The sequence below is a fragment of the Mus musculus genome, chromosome 4, assembly GCF_000001635.26.
Source record: "Mus musculus strain C57BL/6J chromosome 4, GRCm38.p6 C57BL/6J".
In the NCBI taxonomy this organism is placed as follows: domain Eukaryota; kingdom Metazoa; phylum Chordata; class Mammalia; order Rodentia; family Muridae; genus Mus; species Mus musculus.
Window position 1 is genome coordinate 123,034,788 of NC_000070.6, and position 22,830 is coordinate 123,057,617.

The 22,830-nt window shown below is 45.3% G+C and overlaps 1 protein-coding gene across 5 annotated transcripts in view; it reads left to right on the forward strand.

The window, feature by feature from the left end:
• Trit1 (tRNA isopentenyltransferase 1) overlaps positions 1-20,162 on the forward strand; it is a 38,406-nt gene extending 18,244 nt beyond the window's left edge. The window contains exons 2-11 of one of the 5 annotated variants that reach the window (NM_025873.3): positions 4,659-4,799; positions 8,926-9,024; positions 9,704-9,849; positions 12,088-12,230; positions 13,982-14,093; positions 14,365-14,477; positions 14,690-14,767; positions 17,279-17,388; positions 17,697-17,814; positions 19,336-20,162. In NM_025873.3, coding sequence (NP_080149.2) covers positions 4,659-4,799; positions 8,926-9,024; positions 9,704-9,849; positions 12,088-12,230; positions 13,982-14,093; positions 14,365-14,477; positions 14,690-14,767; positions 17,279-17,388; positions 17,697-17,814; positions 19,336-19,505 — 1,230 coding nt within the window. In that variant the 3' untranslated portion in view covers positions 19,506-20,162. The remainder of the gene's footprint in view (positions 1-4,658; positions 4,800-8,925; positions 9,025-9,703; positions 9,850-12,087; positions 12,231-13,981; positions 14,094-14,364; positions 14,478-14,689; positions 14,768-17,278; positions 17,389-17,696; positions 17,815-19,335) is intronic. The other 4 variants (XR_003954996.1, NR_151450.1, XM_017320359.2 and 1 more) reach the window with 4 other exon arrangements.
• The last annotated feature ends 2,668 nt before the right edge of the window (positions 20,163-22,830 follow it).

Below are 22,830 nucleotides of genomic sequence, written 5' to 3' on the forward strand. Positions count from 1 at the left end.
TAGTACGGGACAGATGAGGCTGTAGATGTCTGGACATGAGTCTAGAGAGACAGCAGCCAGCAGAGTTGTAACTGAAAGAGCTGAGGCTTGGGCAAGTGAACTTGCCCTTACCTCGCCCTCTGTAGGTCTCAGACCCCATGCATACAGGCAACTTGTGTTTCTAGTCCCCAGAGCAGGGAGAGGAAGGACTGTTATACCTCAGAGATCAGCCATTGGCAAGCCACTGAATGTCAGACCACAGCTGCCCCTGCACCTGTCCTGCTTAGCTCCTGCATGGTCTAGTGTTGCCTGTAGGTTTTCTGTCAGCTTACACAGGATGAGGTCATAAGTAAAGCCAGAGAACTCTGACCTCTTGGTGAATCGCAGTGTGTCCTGCATGTTCTTCACTTTGATACAGGGATACCAAGGAAAGTGGGCTAGAACATGGACCACCAAGCTTCATGGTCTTGGAGGCAGTGGGCTAAGAGCCTGTTGCGTGTCTCTGGTGGCAGTTCAGCTTCTCTATGGGGTCCTAAAGCTTAGGCATAGGAGAGCTGCTGCTGCTTCATCCTGGCTCTCAGGGTCAGATCAGAGGCTGGGACCTTTTACTGTTGCTTGCTGTTTCTTTCCTTGCCCTCTTCCTCCTTATTTCATTTAATTTTTGAGACAGGGTCTCATGATGTAATTTTGGCTGGCCTGGAACTAGTGTATAGACTAGGCTGGTCTTGAATTCACAGAGGTCTGCTTACTACTACTGGGTTTAAAGACATATGCCACCACATCTGGCTCATTTTTGTGTTTTGAGTCAGGGTCTTTCTATGTGGTCAAGGCTGACCTAAACTTGTGATCTTTATTCTTTTACTTCTTAAATGCTAGGATTACAGATGTGCACTAAATGCCTGGCCTCAGATATTTCTCACTACTTGTTACGAGAACTTTTCCCATGGAGATTTGATGTGAAAGACTCCAACTTTTGTTATCAGTATTTTCTTCTACTTGGCACATAGACAGTACCAAGAAGGACAAGGCAGGTGTCTGAGACAAACTGTCCAGCAGCTGTCTGGTCTTGTGTTTGGTGCTGACAAGCTCCTAGTTGCCATCACTGTCATTGCCTAGGAATTTGGGGCTGTTGCTGTACAGGCTGAGGGACAGTCACAGAAGTGTTCTTTGTGGCCAGGTCTGGACTGGAAGAGCTGAGAGACTGGGCGATGCCTTTGGATGTGAAAGCCTTTGGGGCCTGGTAGATAAGTCCTTGCAGTAAGGAGAGGATGGTCTTCAGTCTGCAGGTGGACCTGGGTGTGGGGCTGCCAGTGCTGAATGGAGAAAAGGCTGTGTCAGCGTTTCTATTCCTGCACAAACATCAGACCAAGAAGCCGTTGGGGAGGAAAGGGTTTATTCAGCTTACACTTCCATACTGCTGTTCATCACCAAGGAAGTCAGGACTGGAACTCAAGCAGGTCAGGAAGCAGGAGCTGATGCAGAGGCCATGGAGGGATGTTCTTTACTGGCTGGCTTCCCCTGGCTTTCTCAGCCTGCTCTCTTATAGAACCAAGACTACCAGCCCAGAGATGTTCCCACCCACAAGGTGCCTTTCCCCCTTGATCACTAATTGAGAAAATGCCTTACAGTTGGATCTCATGGAGGCATTTCCTCAACTGAAGCTCCTTTCTCTGTGAGAACTCCAGCTGTGTCAAGTTGACACAAAACTAGCCAGTACAGGCTGTTTGACCTCAGTCTTCCTTATTGCTTAGAAGGCCTCCCTTCCCTGTGTCACTTCCACTGAATGACTGTCCAGAGTCTGAGTGACAGGTACTGTGCAGAAGGGCTTGGTTGGGAGGTGAGGAGGAGAGTCTGGAGAGATGAATAACTGGTTAGACATATTGGGTGAAGGGTTGTGTGGTGGGCTCATCAGTAGCACAGCTGTTATTTTGCTGATTCAGTTGGTTACCACATTTGTTGTTGTTCAGATGGAAGATTCCATGGTGTGCTCAAGGGATAGACTGCTGGGGATGTGTCTCTCTGAGACACTTCCTTTGTCCTCCCCTTGCACACACACTGGATGGTAGTGGACCTGAGTACGCTCTGTTTCCAACCAACAGTAGCTGCAGTAGCAGCAGAGGGAGGGTCGGTAAGGTCAGCTCAGAGCTATAGTGATATAAGTGATGTCAGCTGGGAGCGCTACACCCTGCTCTGTAGTGTAAACACTGTTTTAAATTTCTAAACACTAGTGCCCCACAAATTCCACATTCTTTACATCCTTGTCAGCATTTGTTTTCTGTGTTCTTTTATTTGTTTCTGGTGGTGCTAACAATCCAAACTAGGACAAGTCTCACTTGCTAGGCAAGTCACATTCCCAGCCTTACCTGAGACCTTAAAGAAACAAATACTAAGCTGAGCATGGTGGCATAGATCAGAGATTTCAGCATTTGGAAGGCAGGTGATGTCTAAGTTTAAGGTCAGCATGGTCTACATAGCAAGTTCCAGGCCAGCCAGAGCTACATAGTAAGACTCTTGCTCAGATTTTAATTTATTATGAGATAAAGTTTAATGCCTACGCTGGCTGAGAACTCTCTGTATAGCCAGATGACCTTGAATTTCTCATCCTCCTGCCTCCACCTCTAGAATGTTAAGATTACAACAAGCATGAGCTACCACACCTCTCTCTCTGCCTGTGTGCTGTTGTGATCAAACCAGGATTTGTGCATGTTAGGCAAATACTACATTCAAGATTGGCGGGGGGTGGGGGGGGTGGGGAGTGGGGGGGGAGTGGGATGGGTCCCAAGGATCCAATTCAGGTTGTTACCAGGCTTGGTGGCAAGTGCCATTACCCACTGAGTTTCCTGTTCTCCACCTCTACCCTCCTATCTCAAACACACACACACACACATACACACACACAGAGGTCTGTCTTCTAGCTTTAGTTTGGAAACTGGCAGTATTGCAGGTCTTCATTATCATTCTCATAGTTACACAATAATGTTTAGGTCAACCACGAGGGACTTGGCATAGAACACTGTAGGATGTGATTATATGACCCAGTGACACTGTAGCAAACCTAGTACAGTATAGAAGTATATTCTGTGAAATATACATGAAGAAGCCGCCTGACACAGATTTCAAGTAACATGTGTCCTTATTGCATGCCTTTTTTGTTTTTGTTTCTTTGAGACGGGAGCTCTCCATACGGTGCAGGCTGGCCTTGGACTTGCGGGCCTCAGCCTCTCCAGTGCTGGGATTGCAAATGAGTTTACCGTGTTCAGCTCACCCATATTTTTATGTCCTATTCCAATTAATCTAATGCTATAGGAGGCAAAAGATAGCCTTACTAATGTATGTAACTCATTAGTAATTGATTTTTTAAATTTTTATATGAACTATAGTCTTTAACACCATGAATACAAGTTAAACTATCAATATTTTATTTTTCCTGATATTCTTGGCATTTGTATGTACTATAAACCACATGGTAAGCAGTTGTGTGTGTAATAACTTGAGCCTACTTCTGTGGCTACCTTCTGTCAGAATTACATTTACATAGCATTAGAAAGAACCACTGCCCTAGAAGATATTTCTAAAGGCAGATCCCAGAATGAAAGTTTACTTTGAGTGTCTGATGGAAAAGTAGTGTAATACAGAGCCACAATGCTTAGCAAATGCCAGGTAAAATCAAAGGGCATTGTATATGGATTAAATAATTAGCTCTAGTACCTCTGCTGCGCTTATGGGGATTGGGTTCAGAGGAGTTGGTACCCTTGTACTCCCAAGAATAAAAACCAGGAAGTGGCAGAGCCAGTAGTTACCTGAGGGACCGTGGTGCCAGGGTTCTTCTTTGTAACCATAGCACTGTCCTTTACTTACTTGACACTAGCGTAAGTAAAGGCAAATGTGAGATAGAAAACACCTTTAACATCCTTGGGGCTCTGTGGAACTTGCTATTTGTTGGTTCAGTGTTCCGCACAGAGTCACTGATTACAGAGAGAACATTTCATCCCAGACATTTATCCCTGTTCCCAAACTAGTATTTTCAAGTTTGGTCCCCATCTGAGTGAGACCTTCCGTTCAGACAAAGAACTCTTGCACTTTTAGTAGAATTGGCAGATCAAGAGCTTGCAGGCAGCACATTGCCTGTAAGTACTAGCCTTTAAGTGCTGACCTGAGCAGTCCCTGGGCAGATCCTGATGTCGCTGGTAGAGCAGGGCAGGAGTGAGGATCTGCGTGTTCTCTGTGTCTTCATGGGTTTGACACTTCTTCATAAAGTGGAACCAATCTGATAGGAATCCCAAAACCTTTTAGAGCCCCTTAAGTAGTCTAAGAACTACTGAACTTTTTGGAGCACGGTTATGAACAATGCAAAAAAAAAAAAAAGTTTTCCTTTCTGGAGACTGTGATGAGCAGCATAAGCTGTTTTTAAATGCCTGGAGAAATCTTTGACTCTTGTGAAGTTCCTTCTTCCTGGCAGGGATTTATATACCTCCTTAATCTTTTCAGTCAGGCCAACAGCTACGGTGTGGCAAGCAAGCCAGTGCCTTTTCTGACTTAGCTTTTGTGCCTCTGGCTGTGCTTCCAGACCAAAGCTACAACTATGGCTTGGGGTCAGAGGGGGAAATCGACTGTCACTTCTGCTCATCACGTGTGATGCTGTGGAGGCTGATGACTCTCTCGTTCGTGTTCTTTCTCAGGTCTATGAAGGGCTAGACATCATCACCAATAAGGTCTCTGCCCAAGAGCAGAAGATGTGCCAGCACCACATGATCAGCTTTGTGGATCCACTTGTGACCAGCTACACCGTGGTGGACTTTAGGAACAAAGCAACGGCCCTGATATCCTTAAGGAAACTTAGCACCCAGACCTGGAGGGTTTCTAGTGGTGGTTTGTTCTAAGGAGGGAACTTCCCTCAGAGCTCATTAGAAACGCTGGCTCTTGGGCTCCACTCCAGAACTACTGAGTAGAGTCTGCACTATAACAAGAGGCCTGTGTGGTTCTTTCTTTTTAAAGCTTATATATCTTTATTGTATGTGTGTACATATGTGTGTCATCTCTGTATGTGGAGGTCAGCCATCCTGTGTATGGCAGGCATTCTGACCTGTGATGAGGTGCCAAGTGAGTCTCTAGTTTCTGTCTCCTGTCAGTGTGGATGCTGGGATTCTTAATGTGCACCATATCCAACCATTTCTTTATTTACTTTAATTTGTTGGTTTTTTTTTTTAATGTGTATTGGTGTTTTGCCTGCATGAATGTTTCATAAGAATGTCAGATTCCCTGGAACTGGAGTTAGGGACAGTTGTGAGCTGACATGTGGGTGCTGGGAATTAAACCTGGGTCCTCTAGAAAAGAAGCCAATGTTCTTAACTGCTGAGCCATCTCTCTAGCCCTCCACATCTGGCTTTTTATGTGTCCCCTGGGGTCTAAAATCAGGCCATCAGGCATGCTAGGTAAGCTCCTTTACCCATTGGGTCACTTTCCCATCCTACACACTGGGGACATTTGGGAAAAACACTTTATGGCAGGAATACTGATTTAGAAGAAAATCTATGTTCTAAGTGTGAAATTGCCTCTTTGGATCATGTTGTTTCCACCACAGCACGGAGCTTCAGTCCTCTGCTCTGTAGAGTGGGGATATGAATTTATACATTTATAATGACAAGGAAGCCACTGAAAACCTCAAAGGAGTTATTGAGTAGGGAAGGATTGAGGAAAATAGTTCTGATAAAATTAAGACATTTTTGAGAACAAAGGAACTTGGTAAGAGTGTTTACACCTATTATTTTTAGCTCCAGTGGAAACCGAGGCAGGAGGATTATGCTTGCATTTCCAGTCTGAGATAAATGGTGAGACTATCTCAAAACCATAACTACTGGAGGATGTAGTCCAGTGTCAGAGCACTTGATCTGGTATAAGTGAATGAGGTCCTGGGTTCGATCCCTAGTAACAGAAGAAAAACCCTGACTCATTAATTAGAGGGTGCATTGGCAGTAACAGTTATAACATAGGTGAATTTGTAACACGGGCCGGTGAGAAGGCTCAGTGGATAAAAGTGCTTGCCATGTAAACCTGAGGGCCCAAGTTTGATCACCAGATCCCAGAGTAAAAAAGGAGAAAGTTAATTCCCAAAAGTGTGTGTGTGTGTTTTTACACGCACAATAGGGAACTCGGTGTACGTTGAAATGGATGTGTGTGTGTGTGTATGTATGCATACATACACACACACACACACACACACACACACACATATATATATATATATATATATATATATATATATGTATTTCAGACTAGTAAAGAATGAATGAAAGCCCTGGGTGCCCTTTTATATTAGCACTTGAGAAGGCAGAGTCAGACAAATTACTCTGAATTTAAGGTCAGCCTGGTCTACATAGCAAGTTCCAGGATAGCCAGGGCTACACAAAGAAGCCCTGTTTCTGAACCAAAAAAGAAAAGAAAGATAGATTCGTTTTGCATCGGTAAGGGTGCATGCAAGGACTGCAGATCCAGGTGGAGTGCTTGCCCAGCGTGCACAAAGCCCGGAGTGTGACCGCCAGCACTGTATAAACTTGGCATGGTGGCGGCTCCTGCAATCCCAGCACTAGGGAGGCAGAAGCAAGAGATCAGAAGTTCAAGGTCATGGCAGCAAAAGAAGTTCTAGGCAAGCCTATGAGAGAAAACTTGTCTCAAAAGGTAAAGTAAAAGGCTTGTCAAACCAGAACACCTAGGCATGTGCCCTAGGACACTCTAGTTCAGGCAGTTTGATCTAGGTATACAATAAAATTTTGCCCTAATAGCAGTAAACACCCAAATTTGTACTCTCAAAGAATGTACAAAATTTGTTTTACTCATAGAGGTTCTTTGTAACAGTAAAGATGAATAGATTGTAGATGCATCAGTCAGCATGGAAGAATTTTATAAACAATATAAATGTTGAGAATTGCAAGATACATGTGGGGTTTTGCCACAGTTATAACTACAAAAGTTGAAAAGCAAACTATGCTTGGTGTGGTATACGCCTGCAATCCCAGCCCCTAGGAGTGGATCGTAAGGCCATTGGCTACACAGCAGTTCAACCCAGCTTTGAGCAAACAGGACATATATAAGCTTGGGGAAAACGTTTATAACACAGAGAACAAGTGACTAATGTTCTTAATAAATGAAGGACTCTCCTGTGAATATGAAGGTACTTATAGGGCTGGTATTCACATAGGAGCAAGCACAGATGATAAGCATGGAAAAGGTTTGCCCTCCTTACTAATCATGGCATTCAAATCCAGACAATGAGATAGTGGCTTTGCCTATCAAATGGGTAGATTAAAATGTAGATAATAATTTCAAGTCTGCCTACTTTGCAGGGCTGTTGTGTCAGATGAGATAGTATACATATGAAATCCCTTTCAGGTTGACAGCTAAAGATGAGGTTTTACTCTGAGACAGTCAGATTGCTCCTAAAGAATGATATGACGTGGAGAGGGTTGGATGTTTTCCAGGCACAGAGGCAGCAGAGGACAGCTTCACCAGACTAGCTCTAGGCTAGATTTGAAGGTTGGTTAAGAGCATAGAAGTCACAGTGTCAAACTGAAAGTGTCCCAGTGAGCTCCAGAATCCCATGCATGAAGATGGGGCATTCAAGGCTAGCCTCTGCTTGTGTCCGCAGACTGGGTGGCAAGCACCTGTACCTACTGAGCCATCCTGCTAGCCCCTGTCTGTTTTTTGAGATAAGGTCTGTGTAGTTCTGGCTGGGTGTATTTTTGCTATGTAGCACAGGCTAGCCATGAACTGATAGAATTCTTCTGCCTCAGCATTGTGGGTGCTAAGATTATAGGCTGTTATGCCTGGTGCCAGCCCTCTGTGATCCTTTGTTGGTAGTATCGTCCTTCCTATTCTGCCAATTAGAAGGATTCTGGCGGAATCCCTCATCTAGCTCTACACTGCAGGTCGGCTGGCAAGAAGGAGGAGCAAGTAAATGATGAACTGCATGTTGAAAGTCAACTTTTCTTTTTAAACAAGCAGAGCCCTAGTTAAAGCAAGTAATTATCTGCTCAGCAGAAATTCTAAAGAGAATCAATCCCAAGAAGCAGAAATCTGTGGCTGCAGGAAATTGAGTACTTTCTGGTTTCCAGGCATTACAGTAGAGGCTTTATACACAGTTACAGTTCATGTTCCTAAACACTCTGGAGTTGTATAGATGAGAAAACTGAAGCTCGGATAGCTTGAGTAACTTGCCATTAGAATTGAAGTCTGGTGAGGTCTCGAGTGGCTGAACTGAGCACTACAGCTCAGTAGTGACAGACTCTGACTCACAGCTGTGGCGTGGGAGAACTAGCCTGTGTCTTACCTCAGAAAGCCGGGTCACACACTGTGTGTCACCTTGGTGCGCATCCTTAGGACTAGCAAGACCTAGACATTTCTAGAACCAGGGGGTCACCGTGCATTTATGTCTGCTTTGCTTTGCTTTTCTTTCTTCTTCTGTTTTTAAATAAAATATTTACATGTGTAAATGCTTGGCCTACATGTATGTCTGTGCACATGTGCATGCCTAGTACAGGTCAGACGAGGGCATTGGATCCCTTAGAGCTGGTGTTACAGATGGTTGTAAGCTGCCATGTAGGTGTTAAGAACTGAACTTGGGTCCTTTGCAAGAACTGCAAGCACTCTTAACCATTGAGCCATCTCTCCAGCCCCTCTGTCAGCCAACCAGCCAACCAGCCAGCTAGCCTGCCCACCCTCCCGCCCTCCCTCCCTCCCTCCCTTCCTTTCTTGTTTTCCATTGTTGTTGTGTATGTGGTGTGGATACTCGTTAGTCTGTGTGCATGTATGTGCATGTGCACATAAGCATAAGTGGGTGGCAGCCTGAGGTGTGCATGCGCATGCTGGCCTTTGGGGGTTCTTGTTAATACTCTTCTTCCCACATGAGTCAGTATTCACTTATTGATATTAAATATCTTTCTTAATGTTTACATTGAAGATATTTTTGCTCGAGACAAAATTCCCATTGTGGTGGGAGGAACCAATTATTACATTGAATCTCTGCTCTGGAAAGTTCTTATTACTACCAAGGTAAGTCTAGTTCACTTGTAACTCACTAGAGAAATGGCTTCCCTTTTCTTTTTTCCTGCCAAATAATTTTAGTGGGAGGAAGGCTGACTCTTAACTGTTTCTTATAGTCAGCAGCAGTAATTTTCCTACTTAATATTCTGAACAAATGCCACCTCCGTATGTGAAGTATACTCCTCCAAGCTGGCCTAAGGGTAGGGGTTGTGTGTGGGAAAAAAGGCTCTGTGGGTTAATTAGCATCCCTGTAAATTAGCAGTACATCTGTCTGACTCAGCATTTCCTGGCTGCCAGCATAGTGTGTATGTCAGAGGTGTCCAGCTCTGACCTTTCCTGTGGAGGTGCTACTGTGTAGGGCAGGACTTTGCAAATGGCAGTGTGCTAGCAGGTCTGGTCCACTCTTTGTTATCCTTAGGAAGTGTGCACTCTATTGCTGAACATGTAAAATAGATGTGGTAGCCCAGTTAAACAAGCAGAGTAGCCAAGTACTTCCCAAAGCGACAAGCGCCCTTACTTACCAGCATATTGAAAATTTTGGTTTATGATTTGTTTCTCACTGTATGGTACAATCTTCAGCTCTATCTTTGTTCTTTATTTCTAAGGCTTAGCAAGATGTCTGGCCCATTTATAGTCTCGATGTTTATTGAATGTTAGATTAAATCTACTCTAAACTTTGATGTCCTAGCCCCAGGAGATGGGCACTGGGAAAGTGGTTGATCGGAAAGTAGAGCTTGAAAAGGAAGATGGTCATGAACTCCATAAACGGCTAAGCCAGGTGGACCCAGAAATGGCCGCCAAGCTACACCCGCATGACAAACGCAAAGTGGCCAGGTAAGGAAGCCTGGGTCCATTGCCCCAGAGTCCCTTTATAGAGCTTGGAGACAGTAAAGTGTGTGCCTAACCTGGGTGGTAGAGGGGCTGGGAATAGTGGAAACTGATTTGCTGTTCTAGTTCAGTGGACGTGCACCGCCTCAGTCCATCTCCTTCAGTAAACAGTCTCACTCGGCTTTGCTGTTACCTCTTAAAGGATAGTACTATATTGTTTTTCCCCGGGGCCTATGTAATCTTGCTTCATTTTCTATTTGATCTTTGCTTGTATAACAGTTTTCATATAAAATTTTTCTGGCATGCAATCCTTTTACATTGTGACTTGAGTTTCATAATTTGATTGTGCAATGCTGGGTTGTGGCCCAGTAGCTTTCCCAGTGGGAGGTGGTGTTTATACGCTGTCTTACAAGTCAGCTCACCTTTGCACATGGAAACTTTGTAGCAGGGAAGAGAGGTGGTGAATAAACTCCTCACATGCTTTCTCAGAGGGTTTCAGAATTGAAGCTTCCTGTGTTGCTTTGTTTCTCTGCAGCGTTGGGAGTGGCTCCCGTGGCTGGCACAGGAGACCATCTAAGGAAGGATTTAGTGGGTGCTAGCTACACACATCACTTGCTATGGTAACAGTGGTGTCGGGGCTTAGAAAGTGTTCTTCTCTAAAGATTTGCTAAGACCAGTGTTTCTTAATACTTTTCCATTATTCCACCTTAGAAGAGCCATTTAAGAGTGTCCCCACCCCACTGTGATCTCTTCCAATGAAACTTTACATTAAAGGAGAAAGGTTTTCCACACAGAGGTTTCCTTGGAGGGCTACGTTCTGACCTTCACCTCACGAAGGTGCTGTCACCCTGGTGAGAAGGATGTTCTAGGGAAATGCAGTTTGTACTTAGGCATACTTTTTTTTTTTTTCCTGTTGTTGAGTCAAGATCTCATGTAGTCCTGACTGCCTTAGCTGAGGGCGGCCCTGAATTCCTAGTCTTCTCTTTTCTGTATCAGCAGTGTTTGGAATCTGGCATTTATCTCCATGCCCAACTCGACACATTTTATTTCAATCCAAACCTTTCCTTTTTTTTTTTTTTTAAGCTCAGGAACATTGTAGTGAACACTCCATTGACAGTTCTGCATGCTGTGATTTATTTATTTATTTATTTATTTATTTATTTATTTATTTATTTTTAGAGTCTGTCTTTAGTTTTCTCTGCTTTCCTGATCAGATCTTTCTTTCTCTTTAGTTTTTTGAGACTGGGTTTCTCTGGCTGTCCTGGAACTTATTCTGTAAACCAGGCCTTGTACTCAGATCCACCTGCCTCTGCCTCTCAAGTGCTGGGGTTAAAGGCGTGCGCCACCACCACCTGGTTCATATTTTTATTTTTTATGCTGCTTGAGAACTGTGCCTTAAGAAGAATCACTAAGTTCCAAGCAAGAACTCTAGGGTCTATCCTGTCAGAAAGATGGAGAACTTTTATCATAGCTCTTTTGGGTGGAGTCTGTAGACTTCTTTCCATAAGTAGGTGAGGTACTGTTAGGTTTTTTTTCTTATAGATGTTCTTTGAGTGACCATGGTTATTGAACAAAAAGGGGTTTCCCTCTAGTGTTGGGTTTTCAGGAAACAAAAGTAGGTCAGGAAGGGAAAGGTTGCCTTCCAGCTGATAAGTTGCAGCCATCCAAGTGAGACTGTGGCTTTGGGAGCTCAGTTACCTGCTGCTGTAATACAGCAGACTGCACACAGACATGGACAGCAGCTTAATTATGAGTGTGTGGGCTCACTCTTTGATAGCCTCTGTTCCAGGAGAGTGTAGTGGATTAGCCAGTGTTCTTGATTACTGCGAGCCATAGCTAAAGAGAAAGTGGCCGAGCTGGATGTGCAGCATGCTTGGCACTGTGGGAAAGGCACTCCAGCGAGACCAGACTTGTTGGCTTGTACAGAGTGTCCCAAACAAGCTTGTACTGCTCACTTGAAAGTAAGTCTCCTTCTGTTTGTACAGAAGAAACCTGTTATTTCTGAACTCCTTTAACTAATTCTAGAATGTGTTTTTAAAAGAACAGTGTTATTTCTCACCCAGAGTTTAGGTGCCTTTCTGAATAGCTCTGGGATTAGAGTAAAGCCGGAGCTTCGTGCTTTGGGAATTTATGCATGAAGTTGAAAAATGAAGCTTTCTTCGAGACAGTCTTTCTCTTTATTCTAGTTGAGAATGAATATTCCTAATGGGTTCCCCACTCCACCCCCTTTTTTAAACAACGTAGGAGCTTGCAAGTGTTTGAAGAAACAGGAATCTCTCACAGTGAATTCCTTCATCGTCAGCACGCAGAGGAAGGCGGTGGTCCTCTTGGAGGCCCTCTCAGGTTCCCTAACCCATGCATCCTCTGGCTCCATGCTGACCAGGCAGGTAAATGCTTCGGTCCAGAGTCTGTCTGAGACAAAACGGAGAATACTAGGGTTTTATGTGTCAAGTGCTTCGAACCACTGGTGGCTGACACTGAGCACTAGTGTGAGCTCCCAAGTTTACTGTGTCAGCCACCACACCTTGCCTTAGACCCCATGTAGTGCTTCCTTAGTGATTCAGGAAAGAAGGGAAGGAGAATACTGGTTCTCAGATAACCAGCGTAGGGTAGGATGAAATGTGCAGACTAAAGAGAGACTGCTGCTGAGAAGGTTGAAAGGACAGAGGGAGGGAGGTTTCCTGTCGGACCTCATGGTTGGCTGCTGGTAGGATCTCTCATTAGGCCTGAGAAATGGGTGTGGCAACTGGCTAGCTAACCTGATAGCATTTGTTGCTAAAGTATCCTGATGCCCTGTGCTGGGGACTGTTTCACCCAGAAAGGCATCCAGTGAGCACCCAGTGGTGAATGGCCCAGTCTTGAAGACGTCGTTTTACCTTACGATGCTTGCTCACTGTCTCCTAATTTTGTTAGTTCTTTTTTTTTAAAGATTTGTTCATTTTATTTATGAGTCCACTGTAGCTGTCTTCAGACACACCAGAAGAGGGCATCAGATCCCATTATAGGTGGTTGTGAGCCACCATGTGGTTGCTGGGATTTGAACTCAGGACCTCTGGAAAAGCAGTCAGTGCTCTTAACTGCTGAGCCAGCTCTCTGCCTGCTCTGTGAATTCTTAAGGCCAATTAGTTTGCCACTCTGTATTCCAACTCTTCAGTAAAATAGAATTGATAGTAATAGTATTTATCTCAAAGTGCTGATTAAGAATTCAATAGAGTAATATTAAGCAGAGTTGTGGGACTGAGAGTGTGGCTCAGTAGTAAAACACTTGTTTGATAGTCACAAGAATGTGTGTTCAGTTCCCAGCAGGGTGCTCACAGAGATTCAAACAGTAAAACATTGGTTTACTGACCAGTCCTTGGTAAACAAGTCTTAGCAAGGTAAGAGAGAGCCATGGTCATTAGAGGCCGAGAGGCAGCAGCAGTGAACAGATAGGGCAGACGGTCCTAGTTGTGACGAGAGTTCCTCCTGAGTCATTCTCAGAAGTTTATGGAAGAATGTAACTTTTCCATAATGAAATGTTTGTACAGTCCAACCGTACCACACAGTTCAGTGTAAACTACTGGGCTGCCTCATGGCAGTGCTGTGTGTGGCTGCTGTACCACGGGGTGATGAGCTCCCACTCACCTGGGTAGCTGAAGCTGCACCAGGAGGGCACCAGGGGATCCTGATGAAAACAACAAAGTTAGAGTAAAAAAATAGGACAAAATTTAGAAAGAGTCAACCACTGGACATAGTGATGCACTCTTAGTCCCAGCACTCGGGAGGCAGAGGAAGGTGAGTCTCTGTGAGTTCCAGGCCAGCCTGGGCTACAGAGTAAGACACTGTCTCAGAAAACCAAAGAGAAAAGAAAAGTCAACCAGGAGACCCTCAGCCATTTGTAAAAGCAGGGGCTGTGTAGTGCACGGCAAAGTGCCTGCCCCTGTTCCCGCTGTGCCATTCAGATAGCAGGAAGGCGAGTGCTCTGCTCTGTTTTGGTACACAGTCCAAAGGTCAGGTAAATACAATATGAATTTTTATATCAGAGGAATCCTTTCATTCGGAGAGAAACCCCTTCTTTGTGGCAGCCTGGTCAATTTGCCATGTGAGTGTGCAGTAGGCACTTCACGTGCTATTCATTCATGGGCTGTTCTGACTCAAGTTCTAGATGAGCGCTTGGATAAAAGAGTGGATGACATGCTTGCTGCCGGACTCTTGGAAGAGCTGAGAGGTTTTCACAGACGTTATAATCTTAAGAACATTTCAGAAAATAGGTGAGGATTTGATTGCTGTTCTGACTGACCCTCCCTTGCTTGCCTATGGTTGCGAGACTATAGACAAGACTGGCTCTGGATCTACTTACTGGTCCTCTGCCGCGGCAGTGGCTTTTCTTTCAGACATTCCCAGTGCTGGCGTGGGGGGTGGGGGTGGGGGGGATCTCAGTCAGGAACTGTCTAGGGCCTCACTCTCTCATCAGTGACACCCTCCAAGGCCCCACTGGCTTCCAGAGGCTGTGGCTTACTGCTGACACTCTCCTGTTCCCAGCCAGGACTATCAACACGGTATCTTCCAGTCAATTGGCTTCAAGGAATTTCACGAGTACCTGACCACTGAGGGGAAATGCACACCAGAGACTAGTAACCAGCTTCTAAAGAAAGGTGTGAATTCCTCCGTGTGTAACCTAGCCTTGGACATCCTTGGGTGATAGTCTGAGCTGAGGCTAGAAGAGTCTCAGCTAAAAATCGAGATTGTTATCTGTGGAGTCTAATAGTGCGCTTATTTCTTTTGTTGTTCTTGGGCTGGGAGGGTGCTGACTCCTAACAGAAAGAAGTACTTACCCAGATGCCATTGTGTCTGCTGTATCTTCCAGGTATTGAGGCTCTGAAACAAGTAACTAAGAGATATGCCCGGAAACAGAACCGATGGGTTAAAAACCGCTTTTTGAGCAGTAAGTCCCACTTTTCTTCTCATCTTCTGGATCCTTTTTAACAGAGTATTGATCTGTCCTAAGAATTGGACCCCAAGGTCTTTTGCATAGATGGTTATTGGGGGTGTTTTCTAATGATGTCTCAGGGGGAAAAAGAGAAACAATTTAAGTTTCCATTGAAGATGTGTCTTCACCCTGGAACAGATGGTGGTGGCTACAACAGATTGTAAGAGCAGCATAGCAATGTGTGAGCAGACTAGGTGTTCAGATCTGATTCTGTCTTCAGTTTTGTACCTGAAGAGCAGGCAGAAAGCTGCAGGGAACTTTCCCAGTTAAAGTGGGGCCTGGGTCTGGTGATCTTTACTAAAAAGAGCAAAATGAAATGTTTCTCCTTGCTTTATTTTTGTGATCATATACATGGTACTTGACTTGCTTCAAAGGAAACTTTAATGGGATAGAACGTTTTTAGGGGAGGAAGGTTTCAAGACAGTGTTTCCCTGTATAACATCTCTGGCTGTCCTGGAACTTGATGTATAGACCAGGCTGGCCTTGGACTCACAGTGATCCACCTGCCTCTGCCTCCCAAGTCCTGGGATTAAAGGTGTGCGCCACCACGTCCAGACTTGGACAGAGCTTTAAGGGAGAGAGAAGGAAAGTCTCATACTGTGTCTTTGGCACTAAATTTAGTGCTATATATAGTTGAAGTGAGGCTTCAAGGTGAAGGTAATTGTTTTACAGATAAGAACATGAAGACCTTCACCCCTGGCTAGTAGGCAAGAGAGCCCAAACACAGGCCTGACTCTTAAGTGTAGGCTCATGTTTCATTAAGCTATGCCCTTGGCTACCCGGCATTCATATCGGCCCTCAGGTCCCCAGTGGTATGCTTATGAGCTAAAAGGAGATTAATTTAAGTGTAGTGAAACTCCACTTTTATCTTGTGGACACTTTGGAAATACACTTCTGAATCATCTCCAGTTTACTTTTTGCCAGTAGAGTTCTGCTTTCAGTTATAGGTTAGGCCAGCTGAAGCCTCTGCCCCTGGCCTTTGGTGCCTTTGACCATGTACACCTTAGTGTATGGTGTCACTTCCTTCAGTTTACCCTTTGCCTCCTGTCTTGATACATAGATGGGTCCCATCTTAGTTTCAGCTGAACTTGATGTTCACAGATCTCAAGTACTTCCCTTCCCATGTCTGACAGTAAGTCTGAAACAGAAGCTTTTTGTAATGATTTAGAAGTTCCTCTTGTTGTAAGGCAATAGTAACTCCGGTCTCTGAGGCTGGAGGGGTTAATGGCACCTCATTCTGTGCAGGCTCAATCCTGGTGCCAGAGTGAAAGGCACAGCTGCCCTGTAAGTCAGGAGCCACATTTGATTGGCCAGGACTAGTCTGCTGGGATATGGCCTGGCAGAGAGCCAGAGGGACTTCCCCACCCCAGCTTGGCCTTGGACCCAAGCCAGAAATAGCAGCTGGGAGCCGAGAACTTGTTGAAAGGTGCTTAGACAGGGCACAGAAGCCCAACAAAGGACTTAGAGGAGAAAGGGAAATGTAGAGTGGCCTAGAAACAGGTGCAGAGCTTGACTAAGGCCAGGTGTGCTGTGGGTGCTGCCTGCGCTCTCCTGGTCTCACCTTTCCATGTGGCGGCAGGTGTAGGCCAGTCCGGTCTATGGAGAATCTTATTTGTGGTTGGCACACTCAAAAGGCCAGCACCTGCCAGCCGTTGGCATCTTGATGCCTTTGATATTTTTTTGTCTATGGGACAATGCTTCTTGCCTTCAGGTAACTAACTTCACCTAGCTGTGGAAGGCAGTCTAGTGTGGCTGTGGAATGCAGAGGCGAACTGTAGCTAAAGTATTACAGCACGGTTGATGTGCTCAGATGCGTGGGGTCTTTTCCTTCTCCCTCCAGTCTCATGTCTGTTCGGAAGTATTTACCGCAGAGTGGGCTTTCATCCTTTATATATGGTTCTTAAAAAAGGTGTTCGGAAACCTGGTGTTGTACTACATGGCTGTAATCCCATCACTTAGAAGGTAGAGAGGCAGGAGGGTCTGGGCTCTAAGACCTAACTCAGGTGCATAGTGAGTTTGAGGATAGTCAGGGCTGGGCCACATGACTCTCTGACACTCCTCCCCAAGAGCATGGAGGGCAGGGTGAGATTTAACTAGATCAGCCCCAAGGCTAATAGAGTAGGCACTTACTCAAACCTCTTAGCTTAGTTCCTCCTATAAAGTACTGTCTTTGTATCACAGTAGCCCACCTAGTACTCACCAGAGCTGTTACTCCGTTTTGATTTCCTTACGGATCGAAGACTCTGCACCTAAGTCCCTGTTTACATGGTCATTCGTGTTTCCTGCCTGTGAGTCAGGCTATGGGTCTTTGAGGTTGTGGCTCATATTTATAGTAGAATCATAGCATAGTCAGAGTGTCACTCCTTTGGCCCCGTGCATTCTGCTTGAGGGTTTTAAGAGTCTTAGAAACAGAAGAGATTGGAACTTGTAGGCCAGACTTTCACAACTTTTCTTTGTCGTCATTAGGACCTGGGCCCAGTGTCCCCCCGGTATATGGCTTAGAAGTATCTGATGTTTCCAAGTGGGAGGAGTCTGTTCTGGAACCTGCTCTCAATATAGTACAAAGTTTCATCCAGGTGACTATTAAGGAGGCATGGCCTATGATCAGGTTTGCAGAGTCTTGTCTTTTACTGGCACTTTTGCAGCTATTTTGGCGAGCCAAATGCCTTTTCAATGGGATAAAGCAGCAGGGCTTACTGCTGTTACATCTCTGGAGCCTGTTTTTGCTTTCACATTTAGAAAGGTTGTTGCTAAAATCTGTTAACAGCCCACCTGCTCTCTGGGGGATGAAAAAGGAATCTTGGGAAAATCCCATTCTCTTTAACATCAAAGACTTGTCCCCAAATCTCTTTGCATTGAGTGCCCCTGCCTGTTTTTCTCTTAGGGTCACAAACCTACAGCCATGCCAGTGAAGATGGCATACAATGAAAGTGAGAACAAGAGAAGTTACCACATGTGTGACCTCTGTGACCGGATCATCATTGGGGACCGGGAATGGGCAGGTAGAGTGCAGATGAGGGGCTGTGTGGAGGGTCATGGGAAATATATTTGGGTGGGTGGGGGTGTCACACTTTCTAAAACTTCGTCTTTAATAATTGAATGCTGGAATCAGCTTTGTAACAGGACAGATTCCTGAGAACCTTTCCCAGACTAGGGCATTACCTCTGTAGCCTGACATGCAGAAGACCGTTGTCCTCCAGATGCAGCTAGAATAGGAATATTCTATTGAGAGAAGTTTGTTGGCCTTTCCTGTGTAGAACTTAGTTGTGGGACAGAGAAATAAAGTTATTTTAGGCAACTCCTGCAAGCTAGTTTGGAGCGGAAGCACAGCTGGAAGGGAGCAGGCATCATGGGTTCCTCAGGCCCAGAGGTCTTTCAGCCTCTCTAGATAACTTGTTGAACTGGTGATGGCTCAGACTGTGACAGAAGATGGGAAGAAGTGCAGTGAGAGCTAGCCTGTGCTAGCCTGCCCAGCGGCAGGAAGCCTGCACAGAGTGTGCTTCGCTGGGACTCTCAGAGTAGATGTTTCTCTCCATATCACCCCATACAATGATTAGGTCTATTAACTGGCATCTCTGGCAAAATGCACCCCATTGTCAGAGACTGGGACGGCTGTGTGTCCGTCCGAGCAGCAGAAGAAGCCCTGATTGTTGTTGGTGTATAATGATGAAAGGGGAAGAGAGAGAGGGCGTCTGATTGCTTTGTAAAGGAAACTTAGTGGTTCGATTTGTTGACTGTCCTTTGGGGGGAGCCTTTGTGAGCTTGGCTGTGTGAGCCTTCTGTAGTGCCATCTGTCGAGTCCGCGCTCCCATCCCCTGCTGCCGTGGAGAGGAGCCCAGAGCCCAGGGCTGCCTTACGCTCTGGTTAGAGAAGAAAGCTGACTCTTCGTCCCACACAAAGTCTCTCAGCTTCTCAACACTGCCACACTCACACTTCAGACCTTGTTTTAGTGATGCTTTTAATATGTGTAGAAGAATTTAGCCTAGCTCAGTGGGTAAAGGAGCTTGTCGCCAAGCCTGGTGACTTGAGTTCAATGTCTGGAACCAGCATGGTAAAGGGAGAACCACCTTCCACTTTCACAAGTCTCCCCCCCCATGTATATACACAAATAGTAAATAAATACATTTGAAAATTAGTCTGATCATCCCTCCCTCTAGGTGTTCCCAAAGGAGGTTTCTTTGCAGAGCAGGATAGTAAAAATGAGCCTATATGAACTAGTCACTGGGTAAAAGTGAGAGGACCAGGGAGTTCATGTAACAAACCTGCTGGCAGAGCCTTAGCCAATGTACAGCACAGGCCTAGAGCCGTGCACTTGGGAGGTGAAGGCAGGAGAAGCCTGAGGTCAGTGTGGGCTACCTAGTAAGACCGTCTTAAATAGCGATAAATGTGTGTCTACTCTGTTATTTATTGACAGTTTAAAAGGCTGAATAGTTATATTTAAATGCTCTTGTTTGTTTATTTTTGTTTAATTAATTCTAGAAAACCCTGATGACTTTTTGTTTATTTGGCCTTTGTTTTCTCAGCACATTTAAAATCCAAATCTCACTTGCACCAATTGAAGAAAAGAAGAAGGTTGGACTTAGACGCTGTCAGTGCCACAGGAAGTCAAAGTAATTCCCCAGACTGTGACCCGGAACGCATCGAGGGGGAATCCTCGGGGCAGCACAATCAAGAGCTGAAGGCCAGTGTTTGAGAGACATGCCTAGTGGCCTTTGCAGAGACGTGGGGATCAAGCCCAGGAGGGAGGGGAGTGTCGCTCTCCCACGCCTGGACTGAGGAATGCTGGGCAGAAGGCCCCACCATCTTCTTTCATTCTGTGCTGTGGTCTGCAGTGGAAACAGCAGGCCTTTCAGCTCCTTGTGTGCCTGTTGTGTCTGGTAATGATGTAGTTCAGAGTGGGATTTTTTTCTTTGAACCTTAAAGGTTTTATTTTAGAACGAGGCACAGATCGCACATTTTCTACTTGAGGATCTTTTTTAGTGGTGAATACCAAGATTCAGTGCATCCTTTAAAAGAGCGTTCTTGTCCCTGGCGCTGGCTAAAAATAGCTCGTTTCCAGATGCTTTTGTAGATGACTGAAGTATTGTAAGGCGCAGTCAGGAGCTCTGGACTCGAGAACGGCAGAAAGGAGTAGTGCAGAGAGATGATTAAGCAAACTCTCCCAGCTCTGTGAATCTACAGAAGAGGGGGTCAGGCTGAGGTGGTTGTGACCTGGATCTTGAAGACTAAAAGACACAGAGTCTGCTGAGCTGCTCCTGTGCATGGTGGCTGTCTCTTCATCTAGGGCAGAAATCTATAGATTCTTTTGAAATGTAAATAAAAAGATTGTAAACGCCCTATAGTTTCTATACAGCATGCTGCATTGTCAATTTGGTAGCTTTTTCTCTTTCTTTTTCTTTCTTTCTTTTTTTTTTCAAGACAGGGTTTCTCTGTGTAGCCCTGGCTGTCCTGGAACTCACTCTGTAGACCAGGCTGGCCTCGAACTCAGAAATCTGCCTGCCTCTGCCTCCCAAGTGCTGGGATCAAAGGCATGCACCACTAATGCCTCGTGGTGGCTTTTCTCAAACTCCATATTCATCATAGATGTAGCTGTATACCAAACACTTACATTCCTCAAAGATCCCCAGAGTTCCATTTGAGAACTCTGTGAGGAGTGGAGGACCATCTCTGATACCAACCAGTGTAGACAGGAATGCCGAGGGAGGCCTTCAATCCCAGGTCTCGGGAGACAGAGATAGATGGATCTCTAAGTTCAAGGTCAGCCTAGTCTACAGAGTGAGTTCCAGAACTGACTGAGTTCCAGGACACAGAGAAACCCTGTCTCAAAAACAGCAACAAAAAGAGTATCTCTGTTGTACTTAATTTTTAGAACCCCAGACCTTGGAAGGTCATGTAAGAAGAATCATGTATTCAGGGCCAGCCTTGACTATATATTGAAACCAAAACAATCCCCACACAACACAAACAAATTGGATCTGTAAATTGCACATCACATAAGCATGAGACCCAGGTTAGATCCCCAGAACCCACAGAAGAACCCTGGCGTGGTGGCAACGTGCTGCTGTTCCTACCGATGATGATATCACTGCACACCACAAGCCTGCCTGTCATCTGATATCTGGAGCTTGAGTTACAGGTGATTGTGAAGTGCTGTGTGGTGCTGGGAATCAAACCCAGACCCTCTAGAAGAGAGAGCATCAAGTGCTCTTAACCAGTGAGCCATCTCTAACACAAAATATGCTTCTGATCTCATTTACTAGGGAGGCAGAAACAGGATTATCTTGTGCCTCCTTTTGTCTAGCCTAGTATAATTTGCTGCTAGCAGACAAGTGAGAGGCACTGTCAGTAGAGGTGGGGGTGTGGTGGGTCAGAGACTTTGGGTCAAGTATTTACTTTAGAAGGACAAGGATCTGATTTCTGGTCCCTGGCACTTGGAGGCAGAGAAGGAAGAACAGCAAAAGGCAGCACTCTAGACCTCTTTGCCTGCCAGCCTAGCCAATCCATAACATCCAGGTTCATTGAGAGACCCTGTCTTTAAAAAGATCAAGGTAGAGGGCTGGTGAGGTGGCTCATCAGGTAAAAGTACCAATATAAAAGTGGGTGCAGTGTGAGCACCTGTCATCCATAACTCCCGAGAGATGGGAGCAGCAGCCCAGAGAACCATCCAGAAGTCCTCTGACCAACTAGCCTGGAGTATGTAGCATGCACAAACAAGATACCCTTTGGCTCAATAAGGGAGAAAGAGAACTAACTCCCAGAAGTTGCCCTCTGGCTCCCATGTCTGCATACTCTCACCATACATACACCATACACACCTACACAATGGTAATTGTTTTTAAAAGGCAGAGAGTTGTTCTACATGCATGCCCGTGTGTGTGTGTGTGTGTGTGTGTGAGTGTGTGTGTGTGCCCAAGGAGGAGTGACACCTACGGTTATTTCTCTGGTCTGCCCCCACACATACAGATACACACGTGCATACACAAAATAGAAGCAAAGAAACCCTTCAAAGGTTGTGGTTACCTGTGCATTGGACAGCAGTAAGTCAAACAGTGCGAAGCACTTATGTCCATTATCTTCTCCTAGCCAAGGAGGAGTTCTGCCAAGGGGCCAGGGCTGGGCTGGTCATGAGGCCAGCAGACTGGAGCTGTTAAGTGCTGTGTAGAGCTGGCTGTGTTTGGAGGCAGCTTAGTTTTCTGAAATGCTTCATTTAGGTTGCTAAATATATTTTAAAGCTTTAAAAATGTCAGCAATCAAGAAAAACAAGTTTTACTAATTCTGTCTCAAAAAGCCTTTAATCCTCCCATCTGAAGTACCGACTAGGAGCAGTAACTTCTCTGAACTCACTTCTCTGCCTGTTGGAATGTGAGAATGTTTTTACCTGCCTTACCCAACAATCAGTGTCTAATGGTTTTATCAAGTGCCTGCTAAATTCAAGCAATGTGGTTGAGCCCACTGCTCATGTTAGAAATGATAGGATCAGAGGTGGAATTCCTACACCACCACCAAGAAACCCTGGTACTGGCTGAACTCTATAGACAGGCGCTGCCTTCTGAATAGCCTTCTGCTGAAGGCAGACAGAGAAGAAACAGTCTCAGCCCTTCCGTTTCCATCAGACATGAGACAGTCATCTGTCTTTGTACAGATGGAAGCTGAAACCAGAACATGGGTGGACCAGAGTCACAGCAAACTGTGGCAAAGCCGGGACACCTGGTGTAGAAGTTAGGCCCTGGTTCTTCCTCCCAGCCCTTGTTTTCAGAAGTAAGACTCAGACTCAAAATATATTTACAGATATGTTGGCCACATAGCTAGGCTCTTCTCTGAGTAGAACATATCCATTTATTCTAGTGTACATTCTGCCACATGGCTGGTTGCCTGTGCTCAGGGGCCTCCCAACATCGCTTATTCTTTGTCCAGCAGTTTGAAGTATTAAAAGTATTGACTGATTTAATCCAGCAGCCCCCTCCCTTTAAATCTAGGTCTGTTCTTTTTGTTTGTTTGTTTTTGTCTTTGTTTTTCTG